The 17,816-nt window shown below is 40.6% G+C and overlaps 1 protein-coding gene across 2 annotated transcripts; it reads right to left on the bottom strand.

Annotated features, from left to right (window-relative positions):
- Positions 1 to 4,370: 4,370 nt before the first annotated feature.
- On the bottom strand, positions 4,371 to 16,306 carry LOC101832947 (zinc finger protein 54-like). 2 transcript variants are annotated; one of them, XM_013125660.3, is made up of 4 exons: positions 15,970 to 16,306; positions 11,014 to 11,105; positions 9,553 to 9,679; positions 4,371 to 7,195 (listed from the first exon to the last, which is right to left on the bottom strand). In XM_013125660.3, the coding sequence occupies exons 2-4, from the start codon at positions 11,041 to 11,043 to the stop codon at positions 5,502 to 5,504; spliced, it is 1,851 nt and encodes a 616-aa protein (XP_012981114.2). In that variant the 5' UTR covers positions 11,044 to 11,105; positions 15,970 to 16,306; the 3' UTR covers positions 4,371 to 5,501. The 2 variants fall into 2 exon arrangements, with proteins under 2 accessions (XP_012981114.2, XP_021079030.2); XM_021223371.2 differs by having other exon boundaries at positions 11,014 to 11,100.
- Positions 16,307 to 17,816: the final 1,510 nt, after the last annotated feature.

The following is a 17,816-nucleotide window of genomic DNA, read 5'->3' as shown; positions in this document are numbered from 1 at the left end:
ACTAGACAATTAACAGCACAGCTGAAAGCTCTAGAACACAAAGAAGTAAACTCCCCCAGGAGGAGTAGATGCCAGGAAATAATCAAACTGAGGGCTGAAATCAATAAAATAGAACCTAGGAAAACAATACAAAGAATCAATGCAACGAAGAGTTGGTTCTTTGAGAAAATCAACAAGATACACAAACCTTTTTCCAAACTTACCAAACAGCAGAGCATGAACATGCAAATTAACAAAATCAGAAATGAAAAGGGGGACATAACAATGGACTCTGAGGAAATTCAGAGAATCAACAGGTCATACTTGGAAAATCTGTACTCCACAAAATTCGAAAATTTAAAGGAAATGGACAATTTTCTCCATAGCTATCACTTACGAAAATTAAATCAAGAACAGATAAACAATTTAAGCAGACCTATATCCCCTATGGAAATAGAAGCAGTCATCAAAAGTCTCCCAACCAAAAAAAGCCCAGGTCCAGATTGCCTCAGTGCAGAATCCTACCAGAAATTCAAAGAGCAGCTTATACCAATTCTTCTCAAATTATTCCATGCAATAGAAGCAGAAGGGTCTTTGCCAAACTCTTTCTATGAGGCTTCAATAACCTTGATCCCCAAGCCACACAAAGACACAACTAAGAAAGAGAACTTCAGACCAATATCCCTCATGAACATTGATGCAAAAATACTCAAAAAAATACTGGCAAATCGGATCAAAGAACACGTTAAAACCATCATTCACCACTATCAAGTAGATTTCAGCCCAGAGATGCAGGGGTGGTTCAACAATGTAATCCACCATATAAACAAGCTGAAAAACAAAAGTCACATGATCATCTCACTAGATGCTGAAAAAGCCTTTGACAAAATTCAACACCCCTTCATGATAAAGATGTTGGAGAGATCTGGGATAACAGGAACATATCTACACATATTAAAAGCTATATATAGCACACCAACAGCCAACGTCAAACTAAATGGACAGAAACTCAACACGATTCCGCTAAAATCAGGAACAAGACAAGGCTGTCCACTCTCTCCATACCGTTTCAATATTGTACTTGAAGTTCTAGATAGAGCCATATGACAACAAAAAGAGATCAAGGGGATACAAACTGGAAGGAAGAGGTCAAACTTTCACTATTTGAAGATGATATGATAGTTTACATAAGTGACCTGAAAATTTCTAACAGGGAACACCTTCAGTCAAGTGGCAGGATACAAGATTAACTCAAAAATATCAGTAGCATTCCTATATACAGATGATAATAGGGCTGAGAAAGAGATCAGAGAATCATCACCCTTCACAATAGCCACAAACAACATAATATGTCTTGGGGTAACTCTAACCATCAAGTAAAAAACATGTATAACAAGAAACTTAAGTCTTTAAAGAAAGAAATTAAAGAAGATATCAGAAAATGGAAAGATCTCCCATGCTCTTGGATAGGTAGGATCAACATAATAAAAATGGGAATCCTTCCAAAAGTAATGTACAGATTCAGTGCAATCCCCATCAAAATGCCAGCACAATTCTTCACAGACCTTGAAAGAAGAATACTCAATATTATATGGGAAAACAAAAAACCCATGACAGCTAAAGCAATCCTGTACCTTAAAGGAACTTCAAGGAGACATCACCATCCCTGACTTCAAGCTCTACTATGTAGCTGAAGTAATGAAAACAAGTTGGTATTGGCATGAAAACATACAGGTGAACCAATGGAATAGAATTGAAGACCATGATATTAATCCATATACCTATGAATACATGATTTTTAATGAAGAAGCCATAATTGTACAATGGAAAAAGGAAAGCATCTTCAACAAATGTTGCTGGCATAATTGGATGTCAACATACAGAATGCAAACAAGACCCATATTTATCACCAAGCATAAAACTGAAGTCCAAGTGGATCAAAGAACTTATCATAAATCCAGGTACACTGAACCTGATAGAAGAGAAAGTGGGAAGTAGCTTTGAATGCCTTGGCAAAGGAGTCCACTTCCTGAATATAACACCAATAACACAGACACTGAGAGCAACAATTAGCAAGTGGGAACTCCTGAAACTGAGAAGCTTCTGTAAAGCAAAGAACATAGCAAAGAACAGCCTATAGAATGGGAAAAGATCTTCCCCAACCCCATATCTAATAGAGGGCTGATATTTAAGAAACTATATATCAAAACACTGAATAATCCAATTTAAAAATGGGGTACAGATCTACCCAAAGAATTCTCGACAAAGGAATCTCAAATGACCAATAGACTTTTAAGGAATTGCTCAACATTCTTATCGTTCAGGGTAATGCAAACTTAAAATGACTCTGAGATACCATCTTTCATCAGCCAGAATGGCTAAGACCAAAAATACTGAAGACAGCTTACATTGGAGAGGATGTGGAGTCAGGTGAACACTCCTCCACTTCTGGTGGAAGTGCAAACTTTTACTGACACTTTGGAAATCAGTGTGGTGGTTTCTCATAAAACTGGCACTTAATCTACCTCAAGAATCAGCAATACCACTCTTGGGCATATGCCCAAATGATGCTCAATCATACCACAAGGACACTTGCTCAACCATGTTCATAACAGCATTATTTGTAATAGCCAGAACCTGGAAACAACCTAGCCACCCCTCAACTGAAGAATGGATAAAGACAATTTAGTACATTTACACAATGGAGTATTTCTTAGTGGCAAAAAACCCTCAAAACAGACAAAAAACAAACAAAAAAAACCAACATCATGAAATTTTCAGGTAAATGGATAGAAACAGAAAAAAAACCCCTTTTTGAGGCAATACAGACCCAGAAAGACGAATACAGTGTGTCCTCACTCATAAGTGTACTTTAGATAAACAACTACGGATAACCAGCACACAATCCACAGTCCTAGAGAAGCTAGTTAACAAGGACTGAATCAGGGATGTATGGATTGCCTTGGGAAGGGTAAATATATCTCCTAGGTAAACTGAGGATGGGGGATATAGAGGGGAAGTGATAGGGGATGAGAACATGAAGACACAGGATGATTGAGTAGGGGGAGGGACAGGAATTAAAGAGATATATTAATAGAGGGGGTCATTATGGGGTGAGGGAGAAACATGGTACCAGGGAAACTCCCAGGAAAATACAAGAATGACCCCAGATAAGACTTCTAGCAATAGTGGAAACAGGCCTTCTCCCGTAAAGAGATTGGTGACTATCCTAATTGTCATCATAGACCCTTCATTCCAGTAACTGATGGAAGCAGAATCACAGCCAAGCAGTGTCCAAGCTCTGGGGGTTCAGTGGAAGAGAGGGATTATATGAGCTAGGGGAGGGAGTCAAGGTCATGAAACGAAAACCCACACAGACAGTTGAACTGAGCTTGTGGGAGCTCATGAACTCTAGACTGACAGCTAAGGAACTTGCATGGGGCCAACCCAGTTGTTCTGCATGTGTGTGACAGTTGTGTGGTCCCTAGCAGTGGGACTGGGATTTGTCCCTGGTGCATGAGCTGGCTGTTTGGAATCCATTCCCTATGGTAGGATGCCTTGCTAAGCCTTGATACAGAAGGAAGGAGGTTGGTCCTGCTTCAACTCGACATGCCAGGCTTTGTTGACTCCCTGTGAGAGGCCTAACCCTTTGTGAGGAGTGGATGGGGGTGTAGAGGAGGGCAGGGGAGGTAATAAACAGATGGGAAGCAGGGGAAATAGCGGTTTTATGTAAAATAATAAAAAAAATTAAAAGTAAAAATGATACTGAGAACAAGCAACTGTGTAAGACTAGCACAATTACAATTTCGTTATGGTTGAAGGAAGGTCCCAAGAGTCTCCTTTCCCTCAATGAATGTCTACTGCCAGTTATGGGCAAGTACATTAGTGTTTGGAGTATGTGGTAGTTTGAAATAAAATGGTCCCCAAAGGAAGTGTCACTGTGGGAGTAGGCTTTGAGGTCTGTTTTGATCAAGCTTAGTTCATTGTGTCATTCAGACCACCGACAAGTCAAAAACATAGCTCTTTATCCACTCCCAGCTCATTCTCCCGCACCATGCCTGCCTGCATGCTGGTGATAATGGACTAAACTTCTGAAACTGTAAGCCAAGCCCCAATTAAATGTTTCCCTTTCTAAGAGTTGTGGTGGTCATGGTGTCCCTTCACAGAAATAGAAACCCTAACTAAGAGTAAATACTTTTCCATTTCCCTCAATACTTCAAAAGTAATTTCTTCATGCCTTTGAGAATTTCTTTTTTTGAGATAGGGTGTCTCATTTTAACCCTGGTTGTCTTGGTAATTGCTCTATAGATGAAGTTAGCCTCCATCTCCCAGAGATTAACCTATATCTACCTCTAAAAGCAAGGATTGAAGGCATGTGCTATCACGCCTTCTGACCTTAGAAATTCTTTATTAAGTAATTAATTTTATTTTATATATGTTTGTCTGTACATTTTGTAGATGCAGTGTCTTTGGGATCCAGACGGCATCAGATCCCCTAGTACTAGTGTTACAGACAGTTGAGAGCTGCCATTTACTGTGAGTCAATCCAGGGTCCTATGGAAGAGCAACCAATGCTCTTAGCCACCCCTCCAGCCCTGACCTTGGGGATTTCTAAACTGTATGTGAGCACGTATGTATTGTCACAACCATAGCCCTACTGTTTACAGTTTCTCACCCTCTCACTATTTGTATGGTGTAAATATAGTTTGGAGATTTTGAAGGTGAATAAAACATGAGAATTTCTTGGAGCATTGTATGTGTGTGTGTGTTTCTTTCATGATGAATTTCTCTATGTTTGCTATTTCTGCACTAGGCAAAGGGTCTGTCTAATTAAATATACTTGGGAAACTTCCAATGAATAACAAGACTTAGGGATTCTATATGGTTTACTTTTAATATGGTTTGTCAGAAGCTTGCATTTAGGATGTGCAGCTAGATTAGAGGAAAAACAAAGGCGTTGTCACAACTTCTGACATGTCATTTTCTCCTACTTATGACTTTTTTTTTTTGAGACAAGGTTTATATAGTCCTGTCTGTCCTGGTCTACTATGTAGATCAGCCTGGCATCAAATTCACAGAGATCCTCCTGCCTCTGTATCTGGAATCCTGTGATTAAAGGTGAGCACGACCATGCTTGGAATTAGTATGAATTTTAGATGTTGAAGAAGATAAATGTTTCTATTATAACTGGAGAATAGCTTACTGGTTGAGAGCACTTATTCTTTTTCCAGATACTGATGGTTCAATTCCCAGAACACATATAGCAGCTCACAATTGCCTATAACTTCAGCTTCAAGGGATATGATACCCTCTTTTGGCCTCCACAGGCAGGAAGCATACATGGAGTGCAAGATATACCTGCAGTCAAATGTTTACACAGTTACATTTGCAGAATTTTATTTTCATATACATTCTGATACTTTTCTAATATTAAAACCTTATTAAAGATTTTCACAAGTTTCTTATTTATGTTTCTATTTCTATACTGTTGTGATATGTAAGCAGAGAATACCAAGTAATTGCTACAACACATTGTTAACAGTGGCATTTTTCTTTCTAGTATGAATTTTCTGATGTGCTCGAAGAGTTAAGTACTTAGTAAAAGATTCCCCACATTCCTTACACACGCAAGGTCTCTCTCCACTATGAACTCTGCAATGTGTTCTAAGGTTTGAACGCTGGATGAAGGATTTGTTACAGTCTTTACATTTGTAAGGCTTCTCTCCAGTATGAATTTTCTGATGTACTCTAAGATATGAGCTTCTAGTGAAAGATTTGCCACATTCCTTACAGAAGTAATGTCTCACTTCAGTATGAACTCTCTGATGTTTTCTCAGATTTGAGTAATGTGTAAAGGATATGTCACAGTCTTGGCATTTGTAAGTTTTCTCTCCAGTGTGAATTTTCTGATGTTCTCTAAGAGTTGAGCACTTAGAAAAAGATTTGTCACATTCCTTACAACTGTAAGGTCTCTCTCCAGTATGAACTCTTTGATGTCTTCTAAGATGTGAGTCCTGGGTAAAAGATTTGTCACAATGCATACATTTGTATGGCTTCTCTCCAGTATGGATTTTCTGATGTGTTCTAAGTGTTGAGGTTGTAGTAAAGGATTTTTCACATACCTCACATTTGTAGGGCTTTTCACCTGTGTGGATTCTGTAATGAGTTTTAAGATGTGATAATTCAAGAAAGGACTTGCCACATTCTTTGCATTTGTATAGTTTGTCTAGAGAATGAATTTTCTGATGCCTTCTTAAGGATGAATAGTGTCTACAGGATCTGTCACATTCACTGCACTTGTAAAGCTTCTCTCCAGCATGCCTTTTGTCTGTGTGCATTTTCTGATGGCTGTTCAGTGCTGACAACTGAGGAAATGACTTTCCACATTCTCTGCATTTGTAAGGCTTCTCCCCTGTATGAAGTCTTTGATGTGTTTTAAGACTTGAGCACTGACTAAAGGATTTGTCACAGACATTGCACTTGTAGGGTTTCTTTCCAGTATGAATTCTCTCATGTTTTGTAAGAGTTGACTTTACAGTAAAGGATTTGTCACATTCCTGACATTTGTAAGGCTTCTCTCCAGTATGCATTTTTTGGTGGTTTTTAAGTGCTGACAACTGACGAAATGATTTTCCACACTCTTTGCATATGAAAGGTTTCTCCCCAGTATGAAGTCTTTGATGTGTTTTAAGATTTGCACACTGGTTAAAGGATTTGTCACAAACGCTGCACTTGTAGGGTTTCTTTCCAGTATGAATTCTCTGATGTACAGTGAGGCTCGAGGCAGTACTGAAACATTTCCCACATTTCCCACACTGGTGTGGCGCCTCTGCAATGTAGATTGGTTGTTGCAAAAGACTCTTTCCAGAGCTGAAAGAGTCATCATATTCTTTTTGCCTGTGCTCTATCTTTGCAGTGTAGACTCTCTGATCTTGAGTCATGTTGGAACACAGATTTACAGATTTCTCACAGTCTTTACATTGCCAAGGTTCTTCTCCAGTGTATATGCTTTCACGTCTGTCTGGGTTTGATGAGTCAACAGAGGCATCCCTGTGACTACTGCATGTGTAGTCATTAGAGTTTTCTGTAGTTTCACTTTTTCTATGAAGTGCACATGTGGAGGGGTCATGAAGCACTTTGTCAAGCTCATCACACTGACAAGACTCCTTTTCAGTCTTCACATTGTATTGGACAGGATCACACTTGCAACAGTTTTCTAGAAAATGATACAGTTCAAATTATTAGGGCTTGTTCCAAGGTTCAACAATTGATAAATGAATTTCTCTTTAAGTTTTCTGTTAACCTACAACTATTTCAATTAGAGCTCCCAGAAGTCATCATATTCTTTTACTATAATTATGTGGATTCTTATAAAAACAGAGTGGCACCCTTCATGGAAGATTAATCAAATATTTGAAGAGTCAGTAATTAGTTCCTTGGATGGAATTTACTGGCTTATTATATTTGGAATATGCATCTCTTTATGAATATTTATTTCCACAGGTATTGATAAAAAAGAATTTAATCCAATCCAAGGTTCACAGTATTTGTACCTACTAATGAGCAGCAACCCAGACTATAGTTCAGAATTCCTCTGAACATTAAAGTCTTACTAAAAGCATCATGGGGTTTGTTTTTCTCTCAAGACGAACACATTAGATTCTCCAAAAGTAGTGGCAGCAAAGACAGCATCCTGGTAGACACCAGAGAGGCTCTAGATCATTTGAGGCAGAGCTGTCATGGGCAGCGATTGCCCATTTCTCTCCTCCACTGTCTGAGCTCCACACACTGCTGTGTCTCTTAACTTTCCTCATAAGGTTATTTCTCAAGTCCACTCTGTACACTGACTCCTGGAACTATCCCAGAAGGGTGACTGTGTATTCTCCACTGGGAAGAAAATGAAGGGTGTAATACGAAGATACAATACAAGGAAAGCAATTACAGAATACTCCTACTTCATTGACTCATATTAGTCTTAGAATTTGTAAGATTATTCCAATTTGATGTCAGAACATTCAAAGAAAATAACATTTTCTACCAGGATTAAGTCACCATAACTCAGGTAAAATAAGGTACAATGTGTTCTACTAGTTCCAACAGACAGGATGCATCCTAGGGCCAGGACACTATGCTAAGTTCAATTGTCAGGAACCCTTTCAAGTGGAATTGAATATAGCAAAAACATTCTCAGCTCTTGCTTTCTCTTTTACTTGAAGCCATCACTGCTTTTCGCTCATTCACTAGCCCACCCTGGTTTTGGCTATTCTCTCCTCTCCACATTCCAGAGCAATCTCATTTGCTCTGTACAGGTGACCAGACTGACCATGCAAACAGTAATGTACTGTGAGGTAGCTCATGACCCATGGCATCATTTTCAAGATGAATACAGAAGTTTAGCACAGTACTGGGCTCAGAACATGAAGAGGAATCTAGGAATTGATATATCCTATCAGAATCTTTGGTATATAAAGGTAGAATTTTATGTTGTAAATCTTAAGTATTTTTCAGAATTAAGACAATATGAAATTCAATGATGGACATGGAGCTTTAAGATTTAGCTGGAATCCGCTATAAAATGTGTGACTACTCTCTTCTCTCCACATTCCAGAGATTGTAATCTGTCATGCTAAAAGGTATACTAGAGTAATATGGGTACAGAAATTGTGGGAATAGCCAACAAACGTTTCATTTGACTTAAGGCCCAATCCACAAGACAGAACACATACTAGACAGATCTTGCATAACCAAAGACAGAGACTAGACAGTCTAGAGACTTAGTGTAATACCAAATGCTACTGACCTAAAAAATAATCAATAAAATAAATCTTAATGATATTCTGCTGCAGTGAAGATAGCTGCCTTATGCAGTCATCATCAAAGACATTTTCTCCAGCTGCAGGGAGCAACGGCCAGATAGTAGGTGGAAAGAGAATCTACATGGGACATTTCCATCAAATCCCTCCCCTCAGAACTCAGGAAACTATGTAGAAGAGGGGAAAAGAATGTAAGAACCAGAGGGATGGAGAACACCAACAGAACAAGACTTTCAAAATCCAAGTGAAAGTGAACTCACAGAGACTGGAGTAGCATGCACAAGATGTAGAATTGTCAGCTACCTCTCCAATATCATACTTGCCTACATCTCACCATATTCACAGCTTACATGGTCCCTGGCCATGATGATAATGGACAAAACCTCTGAAAAATATATGCTGCCAACTCAATTAAATGTTTTCCTTTCTAAGAGTTCCCATGGTCATGGTGTCTCTTAATAGCAATAGAAACCCTAACTGAGACACTGTATAAGGAAAGAGTCTATAACAATAAAAGGGAAAAATGAAACAGATAATAATAGAAATATTATGCATCTTGCAACCAAAATGAAGGGAGCACGACACCTATAAAATAGAAAATGAAATGAAAATAATGAACACCATCAAAAAGTTCTTTTCTATTCCTAATATTTCCCTAGTCTCCTGCAGTTTCCAAGACAGCTCAACAGAGAGGCTATAACCTATAAAGTTGGTACAAACAAAGGATGAATTAGCAATTCTACAATCAAAATGTTCTCACCCACATAGAGCAGGTTGCTGTAATTCTCCAACATCACATCAATGTACAAAGCCCTCTGAACAGAGTCCAGGCATTCCCACTCCTCCTGGGAGAAGTCCACAGACAAATCCCAGAAAGTCAATAGACCCTGAAATGAAAAATTACATTTTGATCATGTGATCCAAGGTAAAGTGATTTCCTGGATAGGTGCTTATACCTAGAATTTATAAACAAATTTCAAACATTAAAAACCATGGGAATCGGGCTGGAGAGATGTCTCAGAGGTTAAGAGCATTGACTGTTCTTCCAGAGGTCCTGAGTTCAATTCCCAGCAACCACATGGGGGCTCACAACCATCTACAACCAGATCTGGTACCCTCTTCTGGCCTGCAGGCATACATGGAGGCAGGATGTTGTATTCATAATAAATAAAATCTTTAAAAACAAACCATGGGAATAAAATTGATAATCAGTAAATGGGCAAATGACATGAATAGACACTTTGCAAAAACAGAAACACAAATGGCCAGTAAATACTGCTAAAAGTGTTCAGAATCCTTAAAATACCATCATGGAAATGCAAACTAAAACTACACTGAAACACTTCCTCACCCCAGGCAGAGTGGCATCAACCAATCTGACAAAAAAATGTTAGAGAAGATGAGGAGATAAAGATACCCTTATTCATTGTAGGTGTGTGTGAGTGTGAGTGTGTGTGTGTGTGTTGCAAAATAATACAGTCATCATGGGAATCAGTTTGGAAATTAATGAAAATAAATGAAGCTGTGTATGAACAGACACATGAACAGCTCTTTCACACCTGGGCATATGCTTTAGTCACCATAACAAAGTATTGTAATCAATCAAATTATCTATTAACAGATGATAATGAAACTGATCTACATATAAAACAGAATAATATTAAGATGAAGAGAAAAATGTAATACAAATTTTCAGGAAAATGGTTGGATTTAGAGTATGCAACGAGGTCATACAGTGCCAAAAAGAACAAAAACACGTTTTTCCCTCATAAGACAAATGAAACAGTGTACATGTGAGCACAGTAGAACATGAGAAAAAAGAACAAAAATGGTTAAATACTAGGGACTGAGTCAGAACTGAATGCAGGTAATGAACACCAGTTATGAAAAAGGATATAAAGCTAATTGCTTCTCTAGTTCTAATTCTGTCACAGTTTTTTTCCTTTTTTTTTGGTTTTGGGTGATAATTACAACAAAATATATTTGATAATGAAGATATAAAATCCCATGTGAGGTTCCAAAGCTTCCGTTTCTGATAACTAACTGTATAAAAGTACATTGAGTTGTATAGTCTTTGGGTCTGGCTAATTTCAGTATGTGAATTTTTTGTTGTTTGTTTGCAACTTTTTTTTATAACAAAGTTTACAAAAAAAGCAGAAGCAGAAAATTAAATGTCTCAAAATATAACATTTGTATAATAATAGTAGATATGACCACTGACCTGGCACATGCTTACTGTAGAATCAGCCATTTCTTTCTCTTTCCCTCCTTTGAATTTCTCTTTCAGGAACAATGGATGGATGGCTTGCTGCCCTTTCATGTAAAGATGTACAAAAGAAAAAAGGGATAATTAATACTGAAAACTGTTAAAGAACAATGTCAAACCACATGAAGACCCAGGCAACAGAGTACACCAGGTATCTGGTTAGTGATCCCAATGCCCAGAGAACATATAAATACATTTTAAAACCTAGAAAGAAAATCACCATCAACCATATTTTTACATACTCTCTTAAAATTGATGGAGACATAAATGAATTTCAAGATAATCCTGAATTAAAACAATTGATTTCACTAAAGATGTGCAGCACATAGTAATTTTGAGGAAAAATATACACACATGAATAAGAGGACTTATCTATTAGAACATAGAAGTAATAAGTTTCATGTGAAGAACAGCTGAATACAGGAGAACTGGGAAGTACTCATGGGGAAGACAGCAAGTCACTATTATTTATAGAGAAAGAAGAATATTCTTAATAATCAAGCTAGCAACAACAGCAAAAACAAAGCCATAGGGTACACAAATTTTTTCAACAAAATCCTGGCCACTCTGGAAATAAATATGGAGAATCCTCTATTAAACAAAGAAACAAACAAACAAAAATCCCTCAACTTAAATCCAGCACATGACCCAGCTGTTTCACTCCTTGGCTGGACTCGACCTTCTACTCCACAGATACTGCTCAGTCATGTTCACTGTTTCTCTACTCTCAATAGCTACAAAATAAAAACAACCTAAATGTCTTTCAGCTGACAAATGGATAGTGAAAATGTGGTTCATATACACTATGGAATACTATTCAGCTATAAAGAAAACTGAGATCATGAGCTTTGCAGGTAAACAGATGGACTTGGAAAAGATCATATTGAGGTAACCCAGCCTCAGAAAGACAGACAATGTATGATCTCTCTCATAGGAAGTTCCTAGCTCCAAATCTTCAGATGTGAGTATATAACCTGGAGTGACTTCAGTAACCAAAAAAGTAAAAAAGAGAGTACTGTGGAGTGTGGGGGAGTAAAAGCGACAGGAGTAAAAGGGAACCAATGATCTGAAGGGGAAATGGAAAACCAGGGTGATGATTTAATTATGGAGAAGGACAGATAACAAATACAGGAGAATAAAATAACAGTAAGAATGCCTGAAAAAGGCATAAGGAATCTTACTATTATCATCTACCAAAAATGCCTACAATACATATATGCCTCTTTAAGCATATACAGTTAGAGTATACATGATATAATTTCCATCTCTCAGCCGAAGATGCTCCTCACTAGAGCCATTGATTTTGTAACAAAACAACCAACACCGGGCGTAAGAAGCCTGCTTTGAAGTTGTTGGTCACAGTTGTCCAAGAGACTTCCAAACATTACAGGGTATTGCTGTTGCCCATGCTTGTCTCCCATAGGCAGAAGTTGAGTCCCTAGTGCTGAAGAAGCCACACACCTCAGGCACAAATCCTAGAGGACTCGAGATGCAACTGACCTTAAAGCCTCCTCCCTGGAGATTCACTTTCATGGTACCGTAAAGCAGCATTTAAGCTTCCAAAGGAGGGAGCCAGCCAACAGTCCTACCCAGGTATGACACCTGAGAACCACAGCAATTTGTACTGCACAATAACCCTAACGGTGCCAGAGTCAAACACATTCCTTGGTGGTGACCAACAGCTTCTAATGGGATTAAGACCCTCTCAACAAGAGGGGAATCGTGCTTGGTACAGGAAACCTGGCCAGTTTCCCTAAGTCAAGGATATTGGAAGGGGATCTATAACTACTACTTTACTAAATTAGCCTTTCCCTAACTACATTCTAAATATTTACCCTTATTCTCACAGATGAATGTAGTCCTCACCCTTTATCAGGGAAAGTTATTTTAGCAACACATGGAGATTATCACAGAGAAGCGCAATCAGTCAAAATGCAGACTTGTGATGCTCAGTCCCCACTGACACACAAATATCACAACTCCTTCACCTCAGGCTCACTGGTCACTAGAAAGAGGGGAGGGAACATTGTAGGAGGCAGAGGAACAGGATGCTTGCTGAGATTGTGTCTCCTAGAAATGTCAGAGAAGCTACGTGCATGAAATCTTACAAATATGGCTGCTTCACCATGAGCTGAACAAGGATAGCATCCAGAGACACGATAACATGGAAGGGAGAAAGCTCACTAGGCCTCAACCATGGTCAAACACTAAGGAATTCTGAGAGCTAGAGAAAGGGTCTTCCCCAGAGAAGAGTGCACTAGATGATTATCCAATACCAAATGTTCATCCGTGAAAACAGACTGAGTAGGTTGTATTTTAACACCAATGGAAGAAAAAGTTACTAAGAGATAATAAATGCCTATGTAAAGATTTTAGAGCATCTACATAAAAATGTTTATAGGAGCCTTATACAATTTTCTATTATTGCTACTCCTATACACAAAACTTAATAGGGGCTAGAGAGATGGTATTCGTGTCTGTAACTGTTTTAGAGACTCAGGTTCCTTTCCACACCCCAGAAAGTGGCTCCAATCTGTCCCTATGTACAATTCTAGAATGCACACGATATACAGTCATACATGCAGCAAAACATTCATGGCAAAACTCATTTCACATCCCACTTTCACACACATTTGATCTCCTTTCCACTCCTTCACCAAACCCTCCACCACACCTGCATCCCTAGCCATGACCTCCTCCCTCTTCACCATCCAGGGTTGTTTGCTCTGCTTGACAGGTAAGGAGAGTACTGGTTGACCAGTGAGCCCTGCACACAAGAAAGATTCTCCAGAAAGCACCCATACTTCCAACACACTACGGTGCCCTGTAGATAAACTGAGGAGTCACAAGTGATTTGGCAACTGTCCTGCAGTGTCAGAATACTGATATCATTCAGAGAGCATTTTCAGTCATTGTAACTGGAACCCCCTTTCATTCATAACTCAGTCAATCTCAGGGAGAAATGGAACTGCATGGTTGCGATGGGAATATTTTACACTGGTGATGGACCAAAAGCGGCGGAAGCCTCACAGCTCCTAAAGGAACATACACAAGGGGAAATGACACTGCTTTATTTTGGTCCTCTGATGATTTTACTTTACTCTTTGAGATGTGAGACTCTTCACACAGAGGTCACACACAAGTTTTCTCTAGGAACCACGAGGTAGAGCTGGGAGACAGCAAGAAATCTCGTTTCACCCACACAAACCAGACTGCTGCGACTCTGCAACATCCAGTGTCTGTACGAAGCCCTCCGGGCAGGCTCCAGGCATTGGCCCTACTCCAGGGAGAAGGCCACAGTCACACCACTGGCTGTCAACAGACCACAAAGTAAAAAACAACAGTTTACATCTTACTGTTGGTACACACCTTGAATCCTAGCACTTGGGAGAAAGAGGTATGTGGAACAGTGTTTTCCAGTCCAGCCTGGTCTACAAGGTGAGTTTGGGCCAGAGCAATATTGTGAGTTCAGCTCTCAAACTCAGCAAACCCCAGCACCCAAAATAAATAAATAAATAAATAAATAAATAAATAAATAAATAAATAAATAGCAGTTTGGTCAAGTGTCATGGACAGAGTGCTTTCCTTGAACTGAGGAGACAAAAGACTAATGCAGATATTTTTCAAATGTAAATAAGTGATCATAATTATTGAGAAGATGCTTTGTAGTATCATCCTATACCTTAATTCCTTTTTGAGACAGGTTTCCTCTATGTAGTGTAATCCCATCGAGCAAGAATAACGGCCATTACCCAAATTCTTTGATCAAATTAAGCGAGCTTTATTTCCTGTAAGGCACGGTTATCTTCCCAAAGCAGGCTTTGAAAATGCAGCATTGATAAAGGATAAAGCGGGGCTTATATACCCCCAAACTGCAAGGCTGGGGTGGTTTTCAAGGGCTGCTGGATTTCCAGACGAACTTTTGTTAAGTAGGAACTTGGCTGAACATTTATAATTATCTGGCAGAACATCTTATCATATCAAGGTATGTTCCAGCTGAGAGTCAGACTCCATAGGGTAGGGAGCATGTCAAATTCCAGAAACAGGCTAAAAGCACAGTCAACTTGAATTTGGCAGAAAACAGAAATAAACCTCTGACCTCATAACAAAATGGCTTCCTTCCTTAAGATGGAGTCAGGCTGGTCTGTCATTAGTCCTGGCTGTCCTGAAAGTCACTCTGTAGACGAGGCTTGTACCAAACTCAGAGATCTATGGGCCTCTGCCTCCAGGGTGCTGGGATTAAAGGCATGTGCCAACACCACTATGAATATATTGTGACCTGACACCCTCAAACATTACACCGCTCCCTCCCGACTTCGAGGTACATACACTAGGCTGGTCTCAAACTCACAGAGATCCACCAGCCTCTGCTTCCTGAGTGCTAGCATTGAAAACCTGTGCAATGGCTAAGACACTTTTCAGAATGCTGTGTTTATCTAACAGAGTGGGTATGTCTCAGATGAAAAATTACCGATAGGTAAAAAGTTTGCTTTTAAACGTTAATGTTACCAACCATACAAATAAAACTCACAAACAGACATTTTCATACTCAGTTAAATCTGCAGCCATTACTTTCATGACTAATATCTACAAACTCTCCCGAGATGTTAGTCCCCAAGTATAACACGGAAGTTAGCATGGATGAGCATTGTCGTTTCCACCACAGCAGAAAGAACTGTGTTTGCAAATATCAAGAAATGACTTCAAATATTCTACTAGACTATTTTTATATCAATTTTTTCACAATCAGAAGATCAATTTTAAAAGCCAGGCCTATTCCATAGGATCTAAAACACACCAAGGGAAGACACCCACAGCAGAATTTGGGAGCCGGCTTCCCGATGAAGAGCAGAGAAAACGCTCGCACCCCGTCCCCTCCCTCCCGGGTTCCAGCCCCGCGGCTCCTCTGACCTGGGAGGTTCCAGGGCCGCCGGGCTGCGGTTCCCGCCACTGCGCTGCTGCTGACGCTGACTTTCCCAGGCCGCCCGCCCCGCGCGGACACTGCGGCTCCGGAGTCTCCAGGTCCCCGCGGCGTCCGCCGTGTCCCCCGCACCCGGGTCTGCAGCGCGCGGCTCCCACCGTGCGGGACCCGGGGCAACGGCAGGGAACGGACACTTGTCACTTCTGATTTTGGCTCCACGGTGCAACTTCCCTGACCTCTCGCACACAGTTCTCGTCTTTCCCTCACTTCGCCTCTCCAACTCCCTCACTCTGCACCCTAGCAACACTGAGCTCGGGTGTCACATTCTTCCCAACTCTGCTTCCGGTTTCGTGTCCCCGCCCCCACGGCCCCGCCCCTCCCACTCGGTCTCCCCCGCCTGGCTGCAGCTGTCAGGCTGCCCTGGACCCGCTCTGCACAGACTCCACACATGCTTGCTGCAGCCTAGACCAGAGCTGCATCCGGGAGGACGCTGCACCCCGGGGTCTGACCCCACAGTGAGTTCTGAAACCTTCAGAGAAAACACAGGCAGCCTAACCTGCTTGACTACCAGACTCCCCGGATACACACTTACAGCAAAGGATAACAGGCTAAATTCCGAAGCGAGAGTACCATCCCCGACAGAAACATCACAAACCAAAACCAAGTAATACAATTAATTGTGCCTTGGGGAGAGACTTTTCATGAACTTGCCCAGGGTTTAGCTCATCCCTCACTGTACTGATTTCACCACTAGATGGCGGTATTGTCGTTTAACTAACTCAGAAACAAGTTAAGTCCTGTGTGACTCATGTTAAAGATGCTTTTTAGATAGAGATTTTTTTATTTAGAAGCAATCTTATTTTACATAACAATCCCCCGTTCTCTCTCCCTCCCATCCTCTTATGCCCTCCACCGACCCCCCACCAACCCACCCTCCATCCACTGCCCAAGGATAGTGAGGCCTTTCATGGGGGATCATCAAAGTCTGTCACATCATTGGGGGGCTGGCCTCCTCCGTGTATCTGGGCTTCAATAGTATCCCTCCATAGGGAATGGGCTCCCAAAGTCCATTTGTGCACTAGGGACAAACACTGACACCACTGTTTGAAGTCCCATAGACTGGCCCAGGCCTCCTAACTGGCACCTACATTCAGAGGGCTTGGTTGGGTCCAATGCTGGTTCTCCAGCTTTACAGCTGTAGTCTCTGTGCTCTCACTAGGTCAGGTCAGCTGTTTCTGTGGGTATCCCTTACACGGTCTTGGCTCCTTTGCTCATCACTCCTCTCTCTATATATCTGGATTCCAGGAGTTCGGCTCAGTACTTAGCTGTGGGTGCCTGTTTCTGCTTCCATTGGCTACCGGTCAAAGCTCTAGGATGACAATTAAGGTAGTCATCAATCTCATTATAGAGGAAAGGCATCACAGGCGGCGTCTCCACGACTGTCTAGATTCTTAGTTGGGGTCATCCCTGTGGATATCTGAACATTTCCCTTGTGCCAGATTTCTCTTTAAACCTATACTGGCTCCCTCTGTTAAGGTGGCTATTTTCTTGTTATTTTCTATTCCTCTGCTGTCTCAGTCTTCCTGATCTCTCTTGTTCTCCTCCCCCTCATCTTCTCCCCTTCCCTTTTTCCTACCTCCCCTGTCCCATGAGCCTCCCCACCCGTGCTCCCAATTTTTTTCAGGAGTTCTTGTCCCTTTCCCCTTCTTCAGGGGTCCATGTATGTCTCTCTTAGGGTCCTCCTTGTTTCCTAGTTTCACTGGTGGTGTGGATTGTAGGTTGGTAGTCCTTTGCTCTATGTCTAAAATCCATACATGAGGAGTATATACCATACTTG

The sequence above is a fragment of the Mesocricetus auratus genome, unplaced genomic scaffold, assembly GCF_017639785.1.
Source record: "Mesocricetus auratus isolate SY011 unplaced genomic scaffold, BCM_Maur_2.0 Super-Scaffold_100037, whole genome shotgun sequence".
Lineage (NCBI taxonomy): Eukaryota > Metazoa > Chordata > Mammalia > Rodentia > Cricetidae > Mesocricetus > Mesocricetus auratus.
This window is presented reverse-complemented; position numbering and strand designations above follow the sequence as displayed.